Source organism: Bison bison, unplaced genomic scaffold (assembly GCF_000754665.1).
Source record: "Bison bison bison isolate TAMUID 2011002044 unplaced genomic scaffold, Bison_UMD1.0 scf7180017864472, whole genome shotgun sequence".
NCBI classification, from domain to species: Eukaryota; Metazoa; Chordata; class Mammalia; order Artiodactyla; family Bovidae; genus Bison; species Bison bison.
The window spans coordinates 3,915,770-3,939,979 of record NW_011495033.1 but is presented as its reverse complement, the minus strand read 5'-3'; the positions used below and the strand labels follow the sequence as shown (position 1 = coordinate 3,939,979).

General features: G+C 47.0%; 1 protein-coding gene across 2 annotated transcripts in view; it reads left to right on the top strand.

Annotated features, from left to right (window-relative positions):
• SUPT6H (suppressor of Ty 6 homolog (S. cerevisiae)) overlaps nt 1–24,210 on the top strand; it is a 31,300-nt gene that overhangs the window by 3,763 nt on the left and 3,327 nt on the right. For both annotated transcript variants that reach the window (XM_010861414.1, XM_010861413.1), the window contains exons 2-32: nt 4,872–5,013; nt 5,807–5,965; nt 6,061–6,137; nt 6,466–6,658; nt 6,880–6,964; nt 7,637–7,910; nt 8,383–8,484; nt 8,733–8,849; nt 9,167–9,256; nt 9,464–9,606; nt 10,278–10,426; nt 10,576–10,674; nt 11,088–11,217; nt 11,303–11,453; nt 11,619–11,773; nt 11,927–12,122; nt 12,594–12,733; nt 12,853–12,970; nt 13,763–13,839; nt 14,083–14,218; nt 14,510–14,647; nt 14,726–14,893; nt 15,519–15,646; nt 16,772–16,979; nt 17,773–17,920; nt 18,357–18,499; nt 19,399–19,539; nt 21,080–21,275; nt 21,658–21,896; nt 22,834–22,947; nt 23,121–23,245. In XM_010861414.1, the coding sequence (XP_010859716.1) occupies nt 4,905–5,013; nt 5,807–5,965; nt 6,061–6,137; nt 6,466–6,658; nt 6,880–6,964; nt 7,637–7,910; nt 8,383–8,484; nt 8,733–8,849; nt 9,167–9,256; nt 9,464–9,606; nt 10,278–10,426; nt 10,576–10,674; nt 11,088–11,217; nt 11,303–11,453; nt 11,619–11,773; nt 11,927–12,122; nt 12,594–12,733; nt 12,853–12,970; nt 13,763–13,839; nt 14,083–14,218; nt 14,510–14,647; nt 14,726–14,893; nt 15,519–15,646; nt 16,772–16,979; nt 17,773–17,920; nt 18,357–18,499; nt 19,399–19,539; nt 21,080–21,275; nt 21,658–21,896; nt 22,834–22,947; nt 23,121–23,245 (4,448 nt within the window). In that variant the 5' untranslated portion in view covers nt 4,872–4,904. The remainder of the gene's footprint in view (nt 1–4,871; nt 5,014–5,806; nt 5,966–6,060; nt 6,138–6,465; nt 6,659–6,879; nt 6,965–7,636; nt 7,911–8,382; nt 8,485–8,732; nt 8,850–9,166; nt 9,257–9,463; nt 9,607–10,277; nt 10,427–10,575; nt 10,675–11,087; nt 11,218–11,302; nt 11,454–11,618; nt 11,774–11,926; nt 12,123–12,593; nt 12,734–12,852; nt 12,971–13,762; nt 13,840–14,082; nt 14,219–14,509; nt 14,648–14,725; nt 14,894–15,518; nt 15,647–16,771; nt 16,980–17,772; nt 17,921–18,356; nt 18,500–19,398; nt 19,540–21,079; nt 21,276–21,657; nt 21,897–22,833; nt 22,948–23,120; nt 23,246–24,210) is intronic.

Sequence of the window (24,210 nt, the reverse complement as noted above, 5' to 3'; positions counted from 1 at the left end):
TTCAAAAGCATCAATTCTTCAGCGCTCAGCCTTCTTCACAGTCCAACTCTCACATCCATACATGACCACAGGAAAAACCATAGCCTTGACTAGATGGACCTTTGTTGGCAAAGTAATGTCTCTGCTTTTGAATATGCTATCTAGGTTGGTCATAACTTTCCTTCCAAGGAGTAAGCGTCTTTTAATTTCATGGCTGCAGTCACCATCTGCAGTGATTTTGGAGCCCAGAAAAATCTGACACTGTTTCTACTCTTTCCCCATCTATTTCCCATCTATTTCCCTCTCAACTCAGGCATCACCTTTTGTGAGGCATTCTCTGACGACCTCTGTCTTCATATTGCTTTCATAGTTCTCGTATGTAAGTGCCGTAAAACATTTATTATGCTTTGTCATAACTTCATTTACAAGTTTTTTTGTGAGGTGAATGTGAACACGAGGGTCAAAAGTATATTTTACTTATGTTTATATACTCAAGTCCCAGCACAGAGCTGTACCGTAAAAAAACAAAACTGTAAATGTTAATTGAAGCTGCCAGTGGAGGGAATTAACAGACATCTTTTTGATCTGGTCTCCTTTTAATTGCCTCCCTCACCGTCTTGTTCAAAGGGAGGGACTGCAGAGGGCCTCCCCTGTGGCAATCTGATCCCAGCTCCATTCCTCTTCCAGAGAATGTCATGGTAACCGACAGCATCTCCCTTTGAGCCACATCTTCTACTGCAGCTGTGCTTCCGCCTAGAGAAATCTCCTTTCACTACCCCACTGCCCTTCTGGATCTGTTTCAGGAGCGAATTTAAGTTTAGAGTCTGAATATGGGAAAAATTCAAGAGCCTGAGTACTAAATACAAAATCCAAACAACCTCAGAGTCTTCTCAGATGTCATTTATTAATGATAATCATAGACTAACGAGCTGTGGTTTTGTCCTGGAGTGGTTGCTGCTTGCCAGCCTCAGCCTGCAGTGCTGCTGCAGCGCCCTCGGCACATCCTGCTCCCCCAGGTTGCAGCAAATCAAGATTGCTTCTGGCACAGCCTCTTTTAACTGGAGGTCTTGGCAGTGAGCTAGACTGGGGGCCTTCCCCAGCTATATAGCACAGCACGTACTTCATTGCTAACCTAGGGGATGGGAGTAAAGCTGTGCGCAGCACAGCACCAGCTGCCCCCAGAACAGAAGAAATCCGTTGCTTTCATTAGGTAAACTGACTTTCTCTCTGCTAAGTAGGCTGTAGGGCATCTGGTCTGGAGGAGCTAGCATACAGTGTGAAGATGTTGAGGCCTTAGAAGACTGAATTTGTGGGTCTGATAGCCTAATTAAAGCAAGCAGTGTGTGGGGGCTGCTGTACCCAAATCTGTTTTTAATGACTCAGCTTAGGGCTGAGGGGGAGCCATATTAAAATTAGAGCACCACATTTAATTGGCAGAAGTTTTAGATACTCACTTCTCACTTTTGGCTGTACTCAGGATAATGACCTTAAGGAAACAGATCTTGGGGGGTGGGGGCATCAATCTAACCAAGGCTCCAATATCACCATCCTGTGGGACTTAAACATGGTTTAATATAGGGGGCTCCCATACTTTTTGATCTCAAGACCCCTTTATACTCTTGAAGGTAATATAAGATTACAAAGACATTTTGTTTATGTGAGTTACATCTATGGATGTTTATGAGATTTATATGTATAGGTGTTTATCAGATTAGAAGTTAAAACTAATAGATAAATGTGAATTGATTTTAACCTAATAATAAGCCTGTTTGCAATATGCAAGTATATCAAATCAACGCATTACGCACCTAACTTTATACAGCATTATGTGTCAATTATAGTTGACCCGTGGACAACAGGGACCTGAGTTGCTGACACACACCCCCCACACACACAATGTGCATACTGCTATCTCTGCCTCAAAAACAAAGGAATTGATGAATGCCTCACCCAAGGGCAGGAAGCTGAAACATTTTGAATGGAATCGAAACTCAAACCTGGGTTCTTTTGATTCCATGTATTGTGATCTCTAACAGAACACAAACTTTCTCCCACACTTAATTTTAAGATATGTACAATGAAAATACAGATACTACTGTGTTTACTGGGGGGAAAAAAATCCACATACAAGTGAACCCACGCAGTTCAAACCCATGTTCAAGGGCAAATTGTTTATCAGTAAAACAGAAAATAAGCCTGCTCTGCATTTTAACATTTTATGGAAAACAAGTATAATCTTCAAAACAAAATAAAATTTAAGAAGAGTAGCATTATTTTTGTTTGGGGGTTTGTGAGGTGGTTGTTGGGTTGTTTTTTGTTGTTTTTGCAATTTTGGCAAGTTTTTTTTTTTTAATATTTATTTATTTTATTTATTCATCTTGGCTGCCTCGGGTTAGTTGTGGCACATGGGCTTAGTTGCTCTGCAGCACGTGGGATCTTGGTTTCTAGACCAGGAATTGAACCTGCATCCCCTGCATTGCAAGGCAGATTCTTAACCACTGGACCACCAGGGAAGTCCCATTGGCAAATCTTTTTAATGTTTGCTTTAATACAGTGATGTGGATTCTCACACCTGCTTCTGCATTCAGCGCATTGTGATACTACATATCGTAAAACCTCTGGAAGACTTCACTCTACACATGAAAGAAAAGAGAGGGTGATCCCTGGACCACCTTTGAGAGCTACTGATGTGATAGCAACAACTGTTTCTTTGGAGTCAGACAGACCTTAACTCAACTCTCAGGTCTTACCGTTGAAAGTAGTATCACGTTGAACAAGTGACTTAATCTCTGAGTATATTTTTTCCTCTGTTGAAAGGACAGAGAAATGTGCTATAATCCACAGGACAGTGTTGGCCTTAATAGGTTATTTATTAAATGTCTGGAACTTGTTAGGTGTGCAGTAGATTAGGGAAGGCCTACGTTTGTTTATTTTTGGCTGTGCTGGGTCTGTGTGGGGGCCGCTCTCTGTTGCGGTGTGTGGGCTTCTCGTTGCGGTGGCTTCTCCTGTTACAGAGCAGGGGTCTAGGACATGGGGCTTCAGTAGTTGCAGCATGTAGACCTAGTTGCCCCGCAGCATGTGGAATCTTCCCTGCCCAGGGCTCGAACTTGTGTCCCTTGCATTGGCAGGCAGATTCTTAACCGCTGGACCACCAGGGAAGTCCCTTTATGGTCCTTTTTGGCTCTCTACTAGAAGTCAACTTCTTGGGAACATTGAATCCTATTTCTCTTCAAATTCCCAGCTCCTAGCAGAGTGTTTCTACTTGGTAGACATTCAGTACAGTTTAAAAAGAATGGCATCTGAAACTTCAGTCTAAAATTGAACATAAGACCCTTCTCATTGATTCTCCCTTTCCACCACAACTTGTACCTTCAGTTTTGTTTTCTTGAGTTCAGTTCATCTTTACTTGGTTATGGTATCAGTTGATATCAGTAAGGGTAATTTTCAGGAGAATTAGAGCCATAGCACTTAAGGCTCCTTCTAGAGCTTAGACCACTTGAGATAGCCATTAGCCACCGTCCTCCCTCTCCAGGCCCACTGCCATCTTTAACTGGGAAGACATGAATTAGTAATCTATTTAACAGATACTTAGCAGTTTCTGTTCTGTATAGAGCACCTAGTGGGATACAGCTTATCTGCTACAGAATAAAAATGCGGTGTAATGCCTCTTACATTGCTGTTTATGTTTTTGTGATTTTTTTTTTTTAGTCCTTTAATTGGATATTGTCTCTGACTTGCAGAAGCTTGTAGACTAAGTGGAAAAAATGGACATAGACAGTGGACCATAATTCAGGACAGCATGAGGAGTGGTGCTGAGTGGAAGAGCAGCCAGCTTCAGGATTCCAGAATGGAATTTTGATGCTCTGATTTGTGTGATGTATGCTGCGTTTTAAAGCCCAGGGAACTCCATGTCATGGTTCTGTGGTTCTCCACTGCCATTTCTAGGTTTTTGGATGCATCTAACATCAGGGAGGTAGAAGAGAAAGTTGAGATTGGTTGGTACTGAATTATAGAATGCTGGAAATTTAGGCCTAGGATCCAATTAACATTTTTTTAAATAGTGAACTAGACTCTTTCCCCTATTATGTCATATTCGCAACTACCCTGCATGGTAGGTAGTGCTGTTGCCTTTTTTCAAATGAAGACATTGATATTCAAGCGCATTCAGTAATATGCTTACCTTTAAGACCTAGTAGACGATGGGACCAGGATTTGATTTCTACTCTTAAGCCCAGCGATGTTTGTATTTAACCGTGTTGCATTTAATTTGTAGGCCGTGGAAGTCTCTTTCAAAGTGTTTTTTGGTTTGTTTGTTTTGCTGGGGAGGTAAATGCTCACAACAGAGTTGTGGTCCTAATGTTTCTGAAGAGGCCCCTTTTCTACTCACATGCTCCCAACCAGTACTCACACAAGTGGACTCAGGTTCATGAAATGATGTTTAATCTGTTGAAAAAGATTTTCTTTTTGACTCTGCCAGTAGCTCAGCTATAGTTCCTATCATTAAGTTGGAATTTAATTATTGTTTGCCAGACTTACGAGTGAGTCATATAATCTCACTACTACTGTATCCCTACCTATGTAATTATTCCTGCATTAATTTCTTTCTTCATCTGCCCATTTCTATCCCAAAATGGTAAGTGAGATAAACCTCTTTGGACAAGCCATGTGGTATTTACAGAGATGTCCAGTATAATTGCTTTTTAAAGGTACACATGAGAGGGGCAGTGGTGAGAGAAATGGATAATAGAAGAGGTGGAGCCATCTTATTCTTACTCGCTCCTCCCAGATGGTAATGATTGGACAGAGCAGTGACACATAGCTGAAGGCTGTTTGTGGAAATGTTTAAGAGTCCTCTCTCTCATTTTTTATCCCCATCTCCCTTTCTTCCCTAGTCTCCTTCAGGCAGGCCGTGAGAAGCTGCAACAATGTCTGATTTTGTGGAAAGCGAGGCTGAGGAGTCTGAGGAAGAGTACAATGATGAAGGCGAGGTGGTGCCCCGGGTCAACAAGAAATTTGTAGAAGAGGAGGATGACGGTGAGGAAGCCCCAGCCTCAAGCTTCTCCCCACTATTGCTAAGCTTTGGATAGTTGGATTCTTGCTGATGAGAGGCTCAGGCTGAGCACAGAAGTTGTCACACATGAGAGGTACCAGCTTGAGTAATTTTCAGTCATTCATAGAAAATATTTACTAATTATCTGTCTGCTGTATGCCAGGCACTGTGCCTAGAACGAGGAATACAAAATAAAGACCTGGCTGTCATGGAGCTTACATTAGTGGGATGGGACAGCCAGTAAGCTAAGAAATACACAGGGGATGTTTCTCTTTTAGAGACCTAGCAGTGTTGGTATTTATGCACCCAGTTTCCAATTTTTCTGTTGAAACCCAACCATTAGGATCATTAGCAGAGTAGAACCAACTACTCTAAAGTAGAAAACAACTTTAGAGACAGTAAGGAAAATGGAAGCTTTATCAAAAGCTTTACAGATGAAAGAAGGAATATAGCTACAGAGTTTATAAACTGAGAAGAAACCAAAGTTATTGGTGGCTGTAAAACCCCTAGTCAAGATTTTGACCGTCCAGAGTAATTAGGAAGCTCATCTTGCCGAAAGACAGATAGTGAATGTAGACAAGAGTTTCCTTTCCAGAGGCTACTGCTCTGAGCCAGTGGTCATGTTTTTCGTCTTTGGATTGGATGAGGCAGAAGAGTTAACATGGCATCCAGGTCATCTGGTTCAAAGCAGATAAGAAATAACAGTTAAGCAGGTGGTCCTGCCCCAGCGCCAGCCTGTTTCCCAAACTGCTTGCCTCAAACATGCATGTTTTCCAGATGAGGAGGAGGAGGAGGAGAACCTGGATGACCAGGATGAACAAGGAAACCTGAAAGGCTTTATCAATGATGATGACGATGAAGAGGAAGGGGAGGAGGATGAGGGTAGTGACTCCGGAGATTCGGAAGACGAAGTTAGCCACAAGAAGAGAAAACGCAGTGAGTAGCCCCTCCCCAGATCAAGTGAGGCTGGGGTGGAAGCCAGTGGAGGAGGGGCCTCCCGGTCACAACCAGCAACATTTTGTTTTCTCTAGCATCTTTTGACGACCGCCTGGAGGATGATGATTTTGATCTCATTGAGGAGAATTTGGGTGTCAAAGTCAAAAGAGGAGTAAGTGCCTTTTTTGTCTCTGTCCTTGAGGATGAAGGAAGAAGCCCTTGAAGTTCAGTGGCTCTGGGAGGTGGTGGGAGGCACATCCAGAACCATCTGGGGAACTTCAGCAAGGAGAAAGTGGCTCAGCATCGTGGTGCCGTGGAGCCCAGTTCTGGGTGCCTGTCAGAGTTTCAGGAGTGGGCCTTGGGGCATCACTTGATGTGACATTCTTTCCCATTTCCCTCGTCACTGTAACTGTGGTGGGAAAATAGAAGTGAAATTGGAGGGCAGGCATCGTTATGCCAGTTCCCTCAGACCCTGACCAGGCAGACTTTCTACCCCTTAGCAAAAATACCGACGTGTCAAAAAAGTCTCAGATGATGAGGACGACGAGGAGGAGGAATATGGCAAGGAGGAACATGAAAAAGAAGCTATCGCAGAGGAGATCTTTCAGGATGGGGAAGGGGAAGAAGGGCAGGAGGCCGTGGAGGCCCACATGGCTCCTCCAGAAGAGGAAGAGGAAGATGATGAAGAGTCAGGTATGTACCATCAGGTAGGGAAGCCAGTTTGGGGCAGGGGGTTGGGATTTCCTGCCCTGAGGAATGGGACGGGAAATCACTTTTCAGCTACTGGCCTCCAGCATTTGACAGAAAGGAGTTCCTTTCCAAAGGCTCTCTTCTCTTCACTGGCCACTCATATAGTAGGAACTAAAGCCATTCAGTCCTGCCTTTGGGCACTAATCCCTCCCTTCCCTACCTAGACATTGACGACTTTATCGTGGACGATGATGGACAACCTCTGAAAAAACCTAAGTGGCGGAAAAAGCTTCCTGGATACACTGATGCGTGAGTGGAGTCTGGGGCAAGGTGGTCATAAGGGCATCTAAGTGGACCCAGGCAGGAAGGAAGAGGGCAGAGGCCTTGGCCAAAGATAGAACAGTCAGCTCTCAGCCACTTTGCCTCCTGCCTCTGATAACCTTCGCCAGACAGTGACGTCAGACTGCACCTCGAAGCCCTGAAAGCTCTCTCTGCATCCTAGTGCCGGGGCGGGGTGAAGGGGGCGGCACACATCAGCAAAGACCCAGCCTTTCTCTAACATCTGCAGCTGTGCGTTCACTTGTTTATGTATCAGTCTTCTAAGTATAATTTTGTCAGGAAATTCTTTGCTCTGAGAGAATACTCTAACATCTTAGCAAAGGATGGATCCACTGAACATGATATGAACTCATCTGTCCTGTTACTTTTTTTTTTTTTTTAATTTTATTTTTAAACTTGTCCTGTTACTTTTTGATCCTGGTCACGGACATGTGCCAAAGATGGGTTTTCATCTCAGTAAATGAGAGTTTCCCCAGAAATAGCTACCAGCTAAGCCTTTATTCCGTGGTGAATATGCTGTTTTTGTTTAGATTTCCCTCAGCCTTTCTAGTTCCCTCGGGGCAGGTAAAAGATCTCTGCAGGGGCCGCATCTGTCTCCTCTCACCAGAACCTGGGCCAACTGCCTTTCGCTCTCACCTGCAGGGCTCTGCAGGAAGCCCAGGAGATTTTTGGTGTGGACTTTGACTACGACGAATTTGAGAAATACAATGAGTACGACGAAGAGCTGGAGGAAGAGTACGAGTATGAGGACGACGAGGCTGAGGGCGAGATCCGAGTGCGCCCCAAGAAGACCACCAAGAAACGTGTGAGCCGCAGGAGCATCTTCGAGATGTATGAGCCCAGTGAGCTGGAAAGCAGCCACCTCACCGATCAGGACAATGAAATCCGAGCCACTGACTTGCCTGAGAGGTTCCAGGTAAGGAAGCAGCAGCCTCTGTCCTGCTGAACTGTCATCAACTGGCCCGAGTCACCTTGGTACAAGGGTTATAGCAGAGATCAATCTAACAGTAGTTTATAGGGGGGCTTTCCTGGCAGTCCAATGGCGAAGACTCCATACTTCCACTGCAGGGGGCACGAGTTCAATCCCTAGTCAGGGTGGCGCAGCCAAAAAACACAAAAATGATATATAGGAACTTGGCTTTGAACCCCAATCTGACCAGGGGTATAGGAAGTCTAGCTCAACATAGACTCTGATGTGTCTTAGGGTTCTTGAAATGGCTCTCTCTGTTTAGCAAATATACGACATGCCTACTTCTTGCCAGACAATACTTTTCCAGGTACTGAAAACATGTGCCTCTGGAGCACATATTTTTATCCAGAAGTGCATGTTTTTGTTGCACGAGATACAAGATAAAATCAGTCTCATGCGCCTGTGTTATCCCCTGCAGCTCCGTTCCATCCCTGTCAAGGGGGCTGAAGATGATGAACTGGAAGAAGAGGCGGACTGGATCTACAGGAATGCCTTTGCTACACCAACCATTTCTCTGCAGGTACCCCCCTAAAAAAGAGCCTATGTTTTGACACGAACCAGAAGTCACCTCATCAGGATGAGTAGCTGCTTCTCCCTTGCCCCAAACATCTGTGGGTCTCCCACAGAACAGCATGTGTGTACGGGTATATGAGGAGATTTTTCTAGACTTACTCTGAGAAGGTCATCCTGTGACAAGAAGCAGTTTTGTATGTGGTGAGACAAAGCAAGTAACGGTGGTGTTGCTCTTTCTCTTTTCTTCAACTGTAGGAAAGCTGTGATTACCTAGACCGAGGGCAGCCAACCAGCAGCTTCAGTCGGAAAGGGCCCAGCACAATTCAGAAGATTAAAGAGGCCCTGGGCTTCATGCGGAATCAGCATTTTGAGGTAGCACCTCAGGCTTTAGTGGTCCAGTGGTAAGAACGTCAGCTAGGGGTGAGGGAAAAGTTGGTTAGGTAGGGACCCCCCGCCACCTCCTGTCATCAGCAGTGGTCCCTTGACCAAGAAATGTGAGGACTCAAGTGATCAAAAGAAACCCCTATCCTTTCTGCAGCATTATGTTCCCCCATGGCAGGACAAGCATGTGCCCTGGGTGAGCCAGGGTTCCCAGTGCTGAATTTCATGGAGCTGTTTATCCCTCTAGCAGAGGGCTTCCTTGCAGATCTTTCCTCTCTGGCTGACTGCCCATCTCTTTGCCCCGCTAGGTGCCTTTCATTGCTTTCTACCGGAAGGAGTATGTGGAGCCTGAGTTGCATATCAACGACCTGTGGAGGGTGTGGCAGTGGGATGAAAAGGTAACGTAGGGATCCGTGTCCCTCAGAGCTCTGAGGGCTGCACTAGGCATTGCTACTACTGGGGCCCAAGTTGTCCCGCACGGCCCAGGTGATGTCCCAAACCCCCAGGCATGTCAGGCTTCCCCCATGGACTCGGGTAAGGAACTGCCTGGCCTTGGGTCTCCAAAGCTAAATACCAGCCCTTACCCCTGCCCTGCCTTGTCCTAGTGGACCCAGCTGAGGATTCGTAAGGAGAACCTAACACGGCTGTTTGAGAAGATGCAGGCTTATCAGTACGAGCAAATCTCTGCTGATCCTGACAAGCCCCTTGCTGATGGCATCCGGGCTCTGGACACCACGGACATGGAGAGGTAGCATATGCGGGTTTTATTCCTTTAGAGGGAGCCCTCACGCCAAAGGCAGGTGTACCCTGCCCCTGTCCCACCCACCTACCGTCCAGAGAAGCATAATCTTGTAAAATTCGCAGCAGAGCACCTATCGCTTAGAAAGCCAACTTGACAACACACCAGAAGTGCTCTTTTTGACAGGCAAATTCCTGTTACTTACCCATATTGGTACAAAAGGTTAAGAGGATCAGATAGTCATGTTTGCTTATTTATGTTACCTGTATGAAAAGCCACATGGGAAACCAAACTACAGTCCGAAAGTGGCTTGGTGAGCCTGGAATTAGAGAGGGTTGTGGGAGAGAAGCAGGTGATGTTAACGGCCAGTGGCATGAACCCGGGAAGGAAGGACAAAGACTATCTCAAGGACTCTGAACTGGAGACATGCTTCCTCATCTGTCTCTTTCTTTTTGTTGCCATTTGTAACAACCACCAATTATTTGACATATTCCTTCTTGAAAGTACCTTGATTGCAATTAAGTCATGGTTTAGGGCCATTGTGTGTCCCTGATAATTGGAGTACACAGGCATCCATCCTAGTTGGGATCTTGCCACATGGAAATTGTACCTCTTGTAGCAAACCCGGGGTATACCCTTCCTCCATGACAAAATTGAGGTCTTATGTCCCTTCCCTCCAGGCTCAAGGATGTTCAATCAATGGATGAACTGAAAGATGTCTACAATCATTTCCTGCTCTATTATGGTCGTGACATTCCTAAGATGCAGAATGCCGCCAAGGCCAGCCGCAAGAAGCTAAAGCGTGTAAGGGAAGAGGGAGATGAGGAAGGTGAGTGTTGAAAAAGAAAACCCAGAGGCTTGGTGGCCATGGCCTTTCCAAGGATGCCTTTGACTCATTACACTTTGGAGCTTTTCTCCATGTGTCAGATCCTTGGAAGTAACTGGAAGCCAGAAGAGTAACTCATGTTTTCTCCCCAGGTGATGGTGAGGAGGCAGAAGATGAAGAGCAGAGAGGGCCAGAGCTCAAGCAGGCTTCTCGCCGAGACATGTACACCATCTGCCAGAGCGCCGGGCTAGGTAAAATCTAATTGTATAAGTTCCCCGATAGTCAGCGGAAGGTAGGATGAGGACTTAAAGGACAGCTGAGTGAATCACCAGTCCACTTCTAACACTTGCTCCCATAACCCAAATCCATGCCACAGGAATGGTCCAGCTTTCCCTGTAATTCCTGAAGGAGTGGGAAACACATGATCAGAGTTCATCCTATCTTTGGGAAATTCTTTTGCTAAACTAATTTCCACAGAAAATTTCTATTTCTTCTGCTTCTGTTTAAAGCCAGCATTTTCATTGTTCATTGTGAGGCATCTTGCTCCTGCTCATTGGTGATCCTTTTTAAATTTACTGCCCAGAATTTGCAGTTTTAGACTGAAAACCAAGAAGTTATTCAGTCCTGCTGTTGGCTTACCTTTATCTCTCCTGATTTACTTTAGACGGCCTGGCCAAAAAGTTTGGGCTTACTCCTGAGCAATTTGGGGAAAACCTCCGGGATAGCTACCAGCGGCATGAGACAGAGCAGTTTCCAGCAGAGCCCTTGGAGCTGGCGAAGGATTATGTTTGCAGGTGGGCTTGCAGTAGCTGGCTGGTGAGAGGAGGAACCTACGGGCAAAGGTGTCCTCATCCTGCAGCACCTCCATTTTCCCTGCAGCCAGTTCCCTACCCCGGAAGCCGTGCTGGAAGGTGCCCGCTACATGGTAGCCCTGCAGATTGCCCGAGAGCCCCTCGTCCGGCAGGTGCTGAGACAGACTTTCCAGGAGAGGGCCAAGCTCAATATAAGCCCCACTAAGAAAGGTAGAAAGGTAAGCCAGTTGAAGGGCTTTGATCCAGCTTACAGTCCAGCTCTGTTTGAACTGAGTTTCTTGCCTTCACGCTTAGCTGAGCTGTCTGCCTGAGTGCAGAGGCTGGCCTTTCCCAGGGTCCAGCCCAGTCTTTCTGTTGACTGATGGTTCCCTCTTGTTGTGCAGGATGTGGATGAGGCCCACTATGCTTACTCCTTCAAGTACTTAAAGAACAAGCCTGTTAAGGAACTGAGAGATGACCAGTTCCTCAAGATCTGCCTGGCTGAAGATGAAGGGCTGCTCACCATTGATATCAGCATCGATATGAAGGGAGTGGAAGGGTAAGCAGAGCTCTAGCCTGGGGTTATTTTGGGAAAGCCTGGTCTGGAGTCTGTTGGAGGGAGGGGTCACCATTGTCTCTGGCTCACTCAGTGTTCAAGGGCATTCAGGCACCACCTCTTCGCTGTTCCTGATACCCTGTTATATCTCCTCAGCTATGGCAGTGACCAGACGTATTTTGAAGAAATCAAACAATTTTACTACCGAGATGAGTTCAGCCATCAGGTGCAGGAGTGGAACCGGCAGCGCACAATGGCCATCGAGCGAGCTCTACAGCAGTTCCTGTATGTGCAGATGGCCAAAGAGCTCAAGAACAAGCTGCTGGCCGAAGCCAAAGAATACGTCATAAAGGTGAGGACAGGGACTCGACTTTTCAGTTCAGTTCAGTCACTGAGTTGTGTCCAACTCTTTGCGACCCCGTGGACTGCAGCATGCCAGGCGAGCAGCACAACCTTCAGTCATGTAATTTCCCCAGGCTAGAGCTGAAAATGAAGGCACCCCTTAATAGCTATCCTGTAGCTAACGAAAACCCCCCGGGCATAACCTGAGAGGGAGTGCACACAAGGTCATGGGTCACTCTTAAGACCTCCCTTGGAGAGCCTCTTCCTTCCCTCCCCCACCCCGTACACATTCTTCGTATACGTGACTGGCCTCTGTACTCTCCTATTGTTAAGAACAAGGTGTGCCTTCAGGTTGTAAGCCTGCCAAGGGCTAGAAACATGTGCAAGTATAAGTATGATCTTTGCAAATATGTGTCTGCCCCTGTTTCTGTAAAACTTGGCGAGCCCGACAGCCATAGTGACTGGTGTGTCTCCTCCCCAGGCCTGTAGTCGAAAGCTCTACAACTGGTTGAGGGTGGCGCCCTACCGGCCAGATCAACAAGTAGAAGAAGACGACGACTTTATGGATGAGAACCAAGGGAAGGGCATCCGGGTCCTAGGCATTGCTTTCTCCTCTGCCAGGTAACTTCCTGTTCTGCATGCCTGGCATCACACCTTACCTGTCTCCCTAATCTTGTTCTTCTCTTACTCATTCTTATAGACCTGATTATCACATGGTTCTTTTTCTTTCGGGCTGGCAGAGATCACCCTGTGTTCTGCGCCTTGGTCAATGGTGAAGGGGAAGTGACAGACTTCCTCCGGCTGCCTCATTTTACCAAACGGCGAACTGCATGGAGAGAGGAAGAGCGGGAGAAGAAGGCAGGTGTCTGGGACTGGTTATCAAGAGTACATCTTCAACATGTCTTGTCATTCAGTGGGGATATGCACTCATGGTCTACGCAATATCTCATGCAAGATCTCTGACCTGTTAACTATCCTCTTAAGTCCTGGGATAAGTCTCACTTTCATAGGCAGTAGATGGCACTCAAGATCTGAAACAGAACTGGCTTCTTGACTTGAAGCCAGTTCCTAGGCCTTGTGCTTCTGGGAGCTGCCATTACTGCCTCTGTTCTTACCGCATCTGGGTCAGCTTGTTCCAGGAGCTGAAAGCCACTGAGGCATTAAGCCAACCTTTTCCCTGCTTTCAGCACTTGTGTTTCTTCCATGGAAGGAGAAATTTAAATTCATCTCATGTGTATCCTTCTGATTTTTTTTTTAACATAACAGTATCTTTCCATTTTATTGACAAGAGTTCCATTCTAAAACATAATTTTCAGCAAAGAACACTTTTAAAAAAGAAAAAAAAAAAAACCTTAAAGTGGAGATCAGAATAGTCTTGACTGCCAGGCAGTGGTTCGTGTTAAAAGAAAGACCTGAGTATGTTAACCACAGCTCACGTGTAAGCCAGATATACAGTAATCATAGGAAAGATTAACAGATGTTTAATTTTCAACTAGAGCTCCTAGTCACCTTGTTTTGTGTTCCAGTTAGACAATGCATGACGCATCATTGTTCTCTGGTCTTGTAAGGTCTCAAGCTACTTACGGAGAGAAAAGCGTTAGAAATCTCCCCTGTCCTCAGCCATTTAGCTCCAATTTTGTTTCACTCCAGGCTCAAGACATTGAAACTCTGAAGAAATTCCTTCTGAACAAAAAGCCTCACGTGGTGACAGTTGCCGGAGAGAACAGGTAGGGAGGGGCACCAGGCGATTGGGCCAGGCCTGGCTAAAGCCACTCATCCTTTATTGTTGAACCTGCTCTGTGCCTGTGAAGAGCCTTGATAACACATGGTACCCCCACTTCCAGGGGGTATCCCTGGAATATTGTACCCCTTTGTCTTCAAAGCTCTCTCCCCTGCTCCCAGCCCTGAGATGGTTCATCTCTGAGAAACTATCCAGAAATATCCCTGAGCAGCACCCCTCCTTCCTCCAGGGATGCCCAGATGTTGATTGAGGATGTGAAGCGCATCGTGCATGAGCTGGACCAGGGTCAGCAGCTGTCCTCTATTGGGGTGGAGCTGATTGACAACGAGTTGGCCATCCTCTATATGAACAGCAAGAAATCAGAGGTAAGGCGGGAGCCCACGCTTAGGCTTCACACAGGCAAGAACTCTCAGCCCCAGGGAGATAGGGAAGCAAAGATTGTCGGGGCCGCAGGATTGCACCTGTTCTCTAACCTCTGCAGAAAATCTCCCATCATGCCAGTCATAGTTCAGGTTGGGAGCCCCAGAGATTAAATTGGTCCCAGGAAAAATGGTCCCAGAGAAGAGAACATGACATCAAGCCAGGCAGTTTGGATTTCCTCTGACTGTTAGAGCTGAGGGGACTTTGTGGCCCTGCTGACCCTCATCTGACCTTAGGCAGAGTTCCGGGATTACCCTCCTGTGCTGAGACAGGCCGTCTCCCTGGCCCGGCGCATCCAGGACCCTCTGATTGAGTTTGCCCAGGTGTGCAGCTCGGATGAAGACATCCTATGCCTCAAGTTTCACCCATTGCAGGTGAGTAGGATTTGACAAGTAGGCCCAGGTGGACAGAGTGGCACAGTAACCTTATCCCTGCCTACTATGTGTTGACAGGAGCATGTGGTGAAAGAAGAGCTGCTCAACGCCCTGTACTGTGAATTCATCAACCGAGTCAATGAGGTTGGAGTTGATGTCAACCGTGCCATTGCCCACCCCTACAGCCAGGCCTTGATTCAGTATGTCTGTGGCTTAGGACCTCGAAAAGGGACCCATCTCCTGAAGGTAGGATTGGGTTGAATCAGGAAAAAAAAAGGAAAGTTCTTATTTCATTGACCCTTTACTTTCCCAGCATGGTTTGACCAAAAGGACAGGGTCAGAGAGGTAAAGGCACTCGCCTGGAGTCATCCAGCTAGTGAGAGTCAGGGCCAGACTCCAGCCTTGGTGGCCGCAGTCCTGGTCGTCGCTACCGCATTCTGGTGGCTCACGGAAAAGAGCCTAAGCCATGATTTAGAGGAAGGCGAGAGTATGCTAGACACAGACCTTGGGATAGTGGGCTTTTCTTCCCCCGGAGGAAAGAAAGGATTTCAGTACAGAGAGGGGCATGTAGCAACCCTCAAGAGTATTTGTGGTAATTTTTTTCTTGATGTGGGATGGGTACTTGAGTGTATATTTTACATCAGCTTTGAAGCTGTGCATTAGCTGTGTATTGTCTTTGCTCGGCACAGTGTAGTTCTTTAAGATAATTTTTTTAGTAGCAGTCAGTATGTTGTGCTAACTGCTCAGTGCTCAGTTAGCTGTCGGGGTGCTGGGGCAGCTTCCCATTGTGGAAGGTTTCCCAGAGACCTGGAAACAGACCAGGAGGTGGGGCCTATCTACTGCTCCTGCTCACTCCAGGCTTCTCTTCCAGATTCTGAAACAGAACAACACCAGGCTCGAGAGCCGGACTCAGCTGGTCACCATGTGCCACATGGGTCCCAAAGTCTTCATGAATTGCGCTGGCTTCCTCAAGATTGACACTGCCTCCCTGGGGGACAGGTGATGCCCTCTGCCTGGGTGGGCCAAGAGGAGTTCTCTTGGGCTTTGCTTTGGGGGTTCGGGGATTAGGGCTGTCAAAGGGCCACAGACTATTTAAATTAGGAAACGTTTTAAAGCCAAGAATCTTTATTTAGTCAAGAGCCTCTGACCTATGGAAAAGATCAGTTCAATTATGTGAAGCTTTTCTGTGAGGGAAACATCAAAAGAACCAACTTAGTTTATCAATTGAGGACAGAAAACATAAGACTTGGTTCAGTAAACACAAACTTGTTCTGCTGTTGTGATTTTTTGTGGCTCAATAAGGGTGGGAATAGTTGGGGCATTGGAAGAGGAGTGTGGGGGTCTGAGGAGATAAGAAAGGGGGAGAGAGATTTGCTATGTTCTGAGATAATGTTATTGAGAGAAAGTTCTCTATTCACTTGGACTTTGGACTTCACTATTGACCTCTTCCTCTCCAGAAGTTATCAACTCAGTCTTTGGAGGATCTTTTCCACGGGCACATAGCTCCTCATTCAGTAATGGAAATCAGTGGGGAAATAGGCTTCAAGTTCTAAAACTTCATTTTCCACCCAGCTTTGCTGTAACACTCCACGAATAACATAGGTCCATGTGAGTGCACGGGCAAGACCAGCCTGGGAAGGCTTTATGGGGGAAAGTAGCTGTCAGCAAATTCTCAAAGGTCTTCTTCCCCCTTCTTGTTTTATTTATAAGACTTTTATATATAATTTCATCATATAAAATTCAATAACATATAGAAATATTATGCAGAAAGTGGAAGTCCCCCATAATCCCACCCCCCAGAGATAACTGCCATAACAAGTTGATGTATACTACAACTTTTCTAAATTTTATTTTTGCTATGCATTTACTAACTACCCATTTACTACAAAAATGGGATCATACGGTTCATAGTGTTTTGCAGTGCATTTTTCACGTTATCAATATATCGTGGCCATCTTTCATGTCAGCACACACAGACCTACCTCATTCTTTGTAATGGATGTATAGTATTCCATTGTATGGAGGTACCCTAATTTATTTAACCAGTTCCCCATTGGTGGACATCTGGGTTGTTACTAGAAGCTTTTTGTTATATATCCTGCTCCTCTTCTGCCTCTCCTTCAGCACTGACTCATATATTGAAGTCCTTGATGGTTCCCGAGTTCACCCTGAGACTTATGAGTGGGCCAGGAAAATGGCGGTGGATGCTCTGGAATACGATGAGTCAGCTGAGGATGCCAACCCTGCGGGGGCCCTTGAAGAAATCTTGGAAAACCCAGAGCGACTCAAGGACCTGGACCTTGATGCCTTTGCAGAAGAACTAGAGAGGCAGGTGGGTGACAGAGTGGAAGGCCTGGCCTAGACGAGAAGAGACTCAGGCAGCACATCCTCAGAGAAGCCCCAGTACTTTTAGTGTGAGAGACTTGATCCTCTCCCTCCCCATGCAGTACTGGGTTTACTCAAGGAGATTTTCAGTCTGCTTATTAAGGAGCAAAGGACGTCTCAGAGACTGCTGTAGTCATTGTGGGGGGCATGTTTTGGGGGAGCTGGGATGGGGGGTAGTAGTTTCCTTCTGGGACCTCTTAACTCCTCTCCAACTGTGTGGTTTTGCATCTGTTTCACACATTGTGATTCCATGAGGGGTTTTGGGGGATTTTTTTTGGCTGCACTTTGGGTCTTCATTGCTATGCTTAGGCTTTCTTGAGTTGGGACGACTTGTGGCGAGTGGGCGCAACTCTAATGCTGGTGCACAGGCTTCTCATTGTGGTGACTTCTTTTGTTGCGGAGTACAGGCTCTAGGGCCTCCAGGCTCAGTAGTTGTGGTGCAAGGGCTTAGTTGCCCTGCAACATGTGGAATGTTCCCAGACCAGGAATCGAACCTGTGTCCCCCATGTCGGCAGGCAGATTCTTAACCCCTGGACCACCAGGGAGGTCCCCATGAAGCATTTTTATCGTATAACAGTGTTCCATGGCTAAGGAATAGTTTGAAAAGCTGATTTAGTACATGTTGTGGGGAAAGAAAAGAAACCCTGACAGGAGCCAACTGGCTGCTCCTTTCTTTGAAACCCCTGGTGGCTCAGGTTGGGGAGCAGTTGCAAGACTCTTAATGGGGGCTTCTTCCCCAGGGCTATGGTGACAAACACATCACGCTGTACGACATCCGAGCGGAGCTGAGCTGTCGGTATAAGGACCTCCGGACAGCCTACCGCTCCCCCAACACAGAGGAAATCTTCAATATGTTAACCAAAGAGACACCGGAGACCTTCTACATTGGTAAATCCTGGGTCTGCTTTCTTTAGTTGGAGGAGGAGAAGAGGGGGTGATGGGATAGTGTTTACTGTGCATGTTCGAGTCAGACTGTAATTCCAGCAGAATAAGGCCAGCTTGTACTGTGAGTGGGAAAGACCAGGGAAGCTTTTAAAAAGATTGTAGAGCCCTAAGCTGGAAGTCAAATTCGAGTTGCAAGGTCAAATCGTGCTTTTTAACCTGCTTTTGTGAGGTGTTCATGGGGTCAGTCTTGTGGCTTCATTTTCCTGTCATCAAATGAAGGGAAGATCTCCCTTTTTGAAGATGTGAAGGAAATCAGGGGAGATGCTCCAGGACAGATGTTCTGTCACTAAACAGTTGGTGGGGAGGAGTCACCTCTCCAGTTCTCTCAGCCTGCCCCCCGTTCTCTTCCCTTCCTTCTCCTCCTTTCCCCTTCCTGCAGGAAAGCTCATTATCTGCAACGTCACTGGCATCGCCCATAGGCGTCCACAGGGCGAAAGCTACGACCAGGCAATCCGCAACGATGAGACGGGGCTGTGGCAGTGCCCTTTCTGTCAGCAAGACAATTTCCCGGAACTAAGCGAGGTATGTGCTACAGTGTTGTTATGGTCCCTGGATGTTTGTGATTGCGTGATCTCAGTGCTCTAGAAAGGCGTCGAGAATGGGAGTAGTTTAGGTGACACTTTACCGTGGCAGTGCACAAAAAGGGAAGAGATCCGGAACGGACACAGGCCTAACTTAAAGTCCCTCTGTGTGCTGCTAGTCAGAAATGGTCTATGTGCTCTTATTCTGTTCTCACTCAGCCCTTAATCCTTGTTTCCCATTCTCTGAGGATCTTGCTCAGCCAGTTAGAGACATGAGGAAATGTATGCGTTTTTTGCATACAGGGTGGGCATGGTGTCCCTATGTTAGTTAGAAGGTATCTGTAGACTCCCTTCAGTGTTTTCATCCTCCACACACATCTTAGTTTTTCCCACAGTCTTCTCGACGACATCTGCTTTTTTCATGGTTAGAACTCATAAAAGCCATCCTGAACCTTTTTCTGTATCTTCACATGTTGCTTAGGCAGATAGTAAAACAGACCATTTCTCAACTTTACCCAGTAAAAGAAACTGGTGAGATTTGTCAAGGATGTAAAAGAGCCATGATGTGCTGGTTCACTGAGGTGACAAACAGATATTTCTTAAGCTCAGAAGGGCAGGACAGAATGGGAGGGAGGGGTTTCAGTTGAAGCTGGAGGGACGTATACAGTAAATTAACATAAAAGGTTGATCTGCTGGCCAGTGGTGCCAACGTGAGTTCTGCATCAGGGAACCTGGGGGAGATTCAAATTCTGTGTTGCTGGGTGGCTGAGTCATCATGTTCTCACATCGTGATGCCAGTGTCAGTGGTAAGATGAATTACAGCATTCCTGCCAGCTGTTTCCTGACTGTATGGTCTCCAGAATCTTAATGATCAAGCTCTTCTCCTGATGCTGTCCTTAGGTCTGGAACCACTTTGACAGCGGTTCATGCCCAGGCCAGGCCATCGGTGTCAAAACACGGTTAGACAATGGTGTCACTGGCTTCATCCCCACCAAATTCCTCAGTGACAAAGTGGTAAAGCGGCCAGAGGAACGAGTGAAGGTAGGTGAATGACAGGGCTAAGGCATCTGGCGCAGTTTTCAGCAGCCCAAATCAGGCTGGCTTTGGGCTGTGCCCACCAGGAGTTAGGCTCTGTTCCCAGGGGCTCCTGGTGGGGAACATTTCAGGAGGATTTATAGCCAGTTGAGTGAAGTCAGGGTAAGAAGCATCTACCCAAATGAGGAACAGTTATTGTTCACTGCTTTTGTGAAATTTCATCAAGTTGCCAGCCCTTCCTGTGTTGGAAGCCATGGTTTAGTCTGGCGGGCAGGAAGCAAGGCCTGGCATTCCATGCTGTGAAGCAGAAAGGCTGAGTTCCCTTTCTGTTCTAGTTTCTCTTGTCAGAGCTGCCATTTATTATGCACACACTGGATTCCAGCCCTTGATATTTATATATGTTGTCTCAAATCTGCTAGTCCAATGGAAAAGGGAATATTTATCTTCTGGTTTCAGAGAAGTTTGAGTGCCTTTTCCAGGATCATCCTGTTAGTGACATCTGCTAGTGGTACCAGATCTGCCAAATCTCTGGTTCTAAGTGTCGTGAACCCCTGAGAACCATGGACTTAGGAAGGCTGGGGAAAGACATTCTTAACACAGACATCCCTCGTTTTATTGCCCTTCACAGATACCATTGTTTTTTTTTTGTTTTTTAAACAAATTTAAAGTTGGTAGTAACCCTGCACTGAGCAAATCTATTAGTACCATTTTTTCCAACAACATTTGATCACTTCATGTCTCTGTGCTACATTTATTTGTGCCAATTCTCACAATATTTCACACTTTTTAATTATATTTGTCAGAGTGATCTGTGATCAGTAATCTTTGATGTTAGTGTTGCAAAAAGATTTGGACTCGCTAAAGGCTCAGGTGATGGTTTGCCTTTTTTTATCAATAAAAGAAATTTTAATTAAAATTTTTAATTTTTTAAAAATATAACAGTGTTAAAAAAAAAAAAGTGTTGCACACTTAATAGACTATATTATGACCATAACTTTTATATGTTCTATGAAACTAAAAAATTCTAGTGACTCACTTCATTATGATGTTTGCTTTATTGTGGTGGTCTGGAACTGAACTTGGAATGTCTCTGAGGTATACCTGTAAATGGAGCTAAGGCAGTTTCCAGGAGATCTGTGCAAATTGACTGGGTTTTGTCACTCTTAAAACAGAAGGGCTCAAATCAGGGGGAGAGTATAGAAAAACTGTTACTTTGCTTTTCCTCCAAAAAGGGCAGCCAGACTTGGCTCACACCCTAGGAACAGTAATTGGGCAACTTTATGGGGAAAGAGAATAGTGCCAGTGACAGATCCCAAGGGACTCCAGTTGGTGTTTCTGCCTAGAGCAGGAGGCATCAGTATTTGGCACAAACTAGTCTGTGGACCAAACTCAGCCCGGAACTCCTGCTATCCTGACACTCAGTAGCCGGCTGGCTCTGGACAGTCTGTCCACCTTTCTGCCTGGACTTTGCTGTCCTCACGTGTAAAACAGGGCATCGGGCTAGACCGTCTCTGTCCCTTCCAGCTCAAATGTTCTGTGGATCTAGGTGGGAATGACTGTTCACTGCCGCATCATGAAGATTGACATCGAGAAGTTTAGTGCAGACCTGACCTGCCGCACCTCAGACCTCATGGACAGGAACAATGAGTGGAAACTGCCCAAGGACACCTACTATGACTTCGATGCCGAAGCAGCAGACCACAAGCAGGAGGAGGACATGAAGCGGAAGCAGCAGCGGACCAGTGAGTGCTCCCAGCCATGCTGTGCACCCCGAGTCCTGGCAGCCCTCCCTCCCCAGGATGCGCGTGCTGACTACTTGGCTTCCCAGTGGGAGTGAGTGCTCAGCTCTGAGGGGCTGAGGACCAGAGGCAGCAGGAAAGGGAGTCATAGGCCGGGCTGGGTGCTAGGGTCTTCTTGGGTCACATTTTCTTTGCTAATGCACTGGGACTCCTAAAATTTCATTCTCCCAGCACCCTAGGAGCCCAAGTTAACACATCCTTCACACCCAGAGGGGGTGAAAGTCTCAGAATTTAGTAGTGGATCAGAAATTTAGCCATGGCTTGTCTTATTGGGCTGGCTCCCCATCCCATCAGCTGACCTATGCTTCTTTCCTGCCCTCTTCAGCGTATATCAAGCGAGTGATTGCACACCCATCCTTCCATAATATAAATTTTAAGCAAGCAGAAAAAATGATGGAAACCATGGACCAGGGTGATGTGATCATCCGACCAAGCAGCAAGGGTGAGAATCACCTGACAGTGACCTGGAAGGTCAGTGACGGCATCTACCAGCACGTGGATGTGCGGGAAGAAGGCAAGGAAAATGCCTTCAGCCTGGGAGCCACCCTGTGGATCAACAGTGAGGTAAGAGGCAGCCCCTGCACACTCTAGCATCCCCACTCCTGCTCCCAGAAGCAAGCCCCTTCCATGGTAGTCACTTGTGTGCATTGTATGTATTCTAGCTACTCAGGACAGCAAAACTCAGGGCCCTTACGAAATGAGTAATTTGACAGCAATTTTGTATATATCGTGTTTCTTTTTCTGTTCTCCAAGTTCTAAAATAGACTATCTAGAGAACCACTAGAGGAAGAGGAGAAAATACACATGCAAGTGCTCTGTCCTCAGGCAGACACAGGCCAAATTTCTCTGTTCAGTGGAGAGAAATTTTATGAAGGCCCTTACTGTTCCCAAGCGCTAAGGGAGAACTAAAGTTATGATTTAAAGGGTTTTATGGACTTACCTGGTGGCTCAGCAGGTAAAGAATCTGCCTGCAATGCTGGAGACCTGGGTTGGGAAGATACCCTGGAAAAGGGAATAACTACCCACTCCAGTATTCTGCCTGGAGAACTCCAAGGACTGTGTAGTCCACGTGGTCACAGAGAGTCGAACACGACTGAGAGACTTTCACTTCACTTCACTGGTGGTCCAGGAGTTAAGAATCTGCCTTACAATGCAGGGGTGTGATTTTGATCTCTGGTTGAAGAATTAAGATCCTACATGCCTCAGAGCAACTAAACCTCCCTGCAGTAGCTACTGAGCAGGTGCACTCGTGCCTCAATAACAAAGACCCAGTGTAGCCAAATAAATTTAAAAAATGTAAGGGATTTTGTGTCTTGTAAGCTAATAAACTTAGACCCAACTCACACAGATGGGTACATTGAAGGGACTTTGCAGCAGAATGAGGCTACAGCAGGAGGGCTGGGGGAATTCCTCCCCTCCATAGGTTATCTTCCAAGTGGACTTGAAAGGCTGGATCTCAGTTCAGAATGTGACACTTGGGGCCTTCACCTTCTTCCCACAGGAGTTTGAAGACTTGGATGAGATTGTTGCCCGCTATGTTCAGCCTATGGCATCTTTTGCCCGGGACCTTCTAAACCACAAGTATTATCAGGACTGCAGCGGTGGGGACCGTAAGGTGAGCCCAGGGCCCTGCGAGGGATGACCCCTCCCAGTCACTTAAGGATGTCTGGTTTCCCTTCAGTGTAGGGGATGCTGCGCTGGTGAAGGAGGTGTACATGGTGTGTGAGGCCAGACATTGTGTACCAAGCATGCTGCTATCCCAACCTCTCCCCCTCATTCTACCCCCAGAAATTAGAGGAGCTGCTCATCAAAACTAAGAAGGAGAAGCCCACCTTCATTCCCTATTTCATCTGTGCCTGCAAGGAACTGCCCGGCAAGTTCCTACTGGGATACCAGCCCCGGGGTAAACCCAGGTGAGCACTGGTGCTGAGAAGGTGCTGCCGCTGGGGTCCACAGATAGGTTTGCAGGCCCCGAACAGTACTCTCTCTGGTTCTGCTTGACTGCCTTTCCCCTCTTCCTGTTTCGAGTGGAGCTGGAGGTTGGAGGTGGGGACAGAGGGTGATGCTTTAGAGGCAAAAGGCAAAGACTGAATGAGAAAGGTGCTTTAATCAACCGAGTGAAAGAGGAGGTCCCTTCACCTCTTCTCCCTGCCAGGGAGTGATGGAAACCACTGGACCCTCTCTCCACCCGACGGGCAGAGATGGGGGCCAACACGCTGCTCTGTCCTCCGCTTCACCCTCACCAGGGCCTTTACCCTCAGCAGTGGCTCCCTGCTGCTGTGGTGAGCGTGTGCTGAAGGTGGGGTAGGCTTGGAGGGCATCTCTTTTTCCAGTCGCCGGCCTGCTCTGCTCCCTTCTGTGTGTGACAGCCAGGCTGGCCTCCCTCGGTATTCCAATATCCGCGTCCCTCCAGCACTCACACTGCACCAGACCAAGTCCTTCTCCCTCAACCTCCTTTGTTGTGTCTGTTACCCAGACTGATGGCCAGACTTGCCTTCTGCACTCCCACATCCCGCTGCCATCTTGGCCTCAGTCTGTGCTTCTCTGCTCTCGGTCCTGGACCACGCACGCACACATGATGCCCAGAGTGGGCTCCGTTAGGAGGTGCTCAGAGGACAAGCAGCTCTGAACCCTGCACCGTCGTGAGCACTTCTGGAATATCGTGCTTGTTTCTGATTCGCCAGCGTGCTTCCAGAAGATGGCAGCCAGGGCTGCCATCCACGTGGGGGTTGGAAACTGTTCCATGAGGAGCAGTTGAACAGAGGACTTTAACCAGGGACAGAGGCCACGTGATAGCTTCCCATGGAAAGGGTCACAGACTCCTTATGGTGCAAGAAGCAGGTTTCATCTTCATCTGAGTGAGAACATTGACATACTT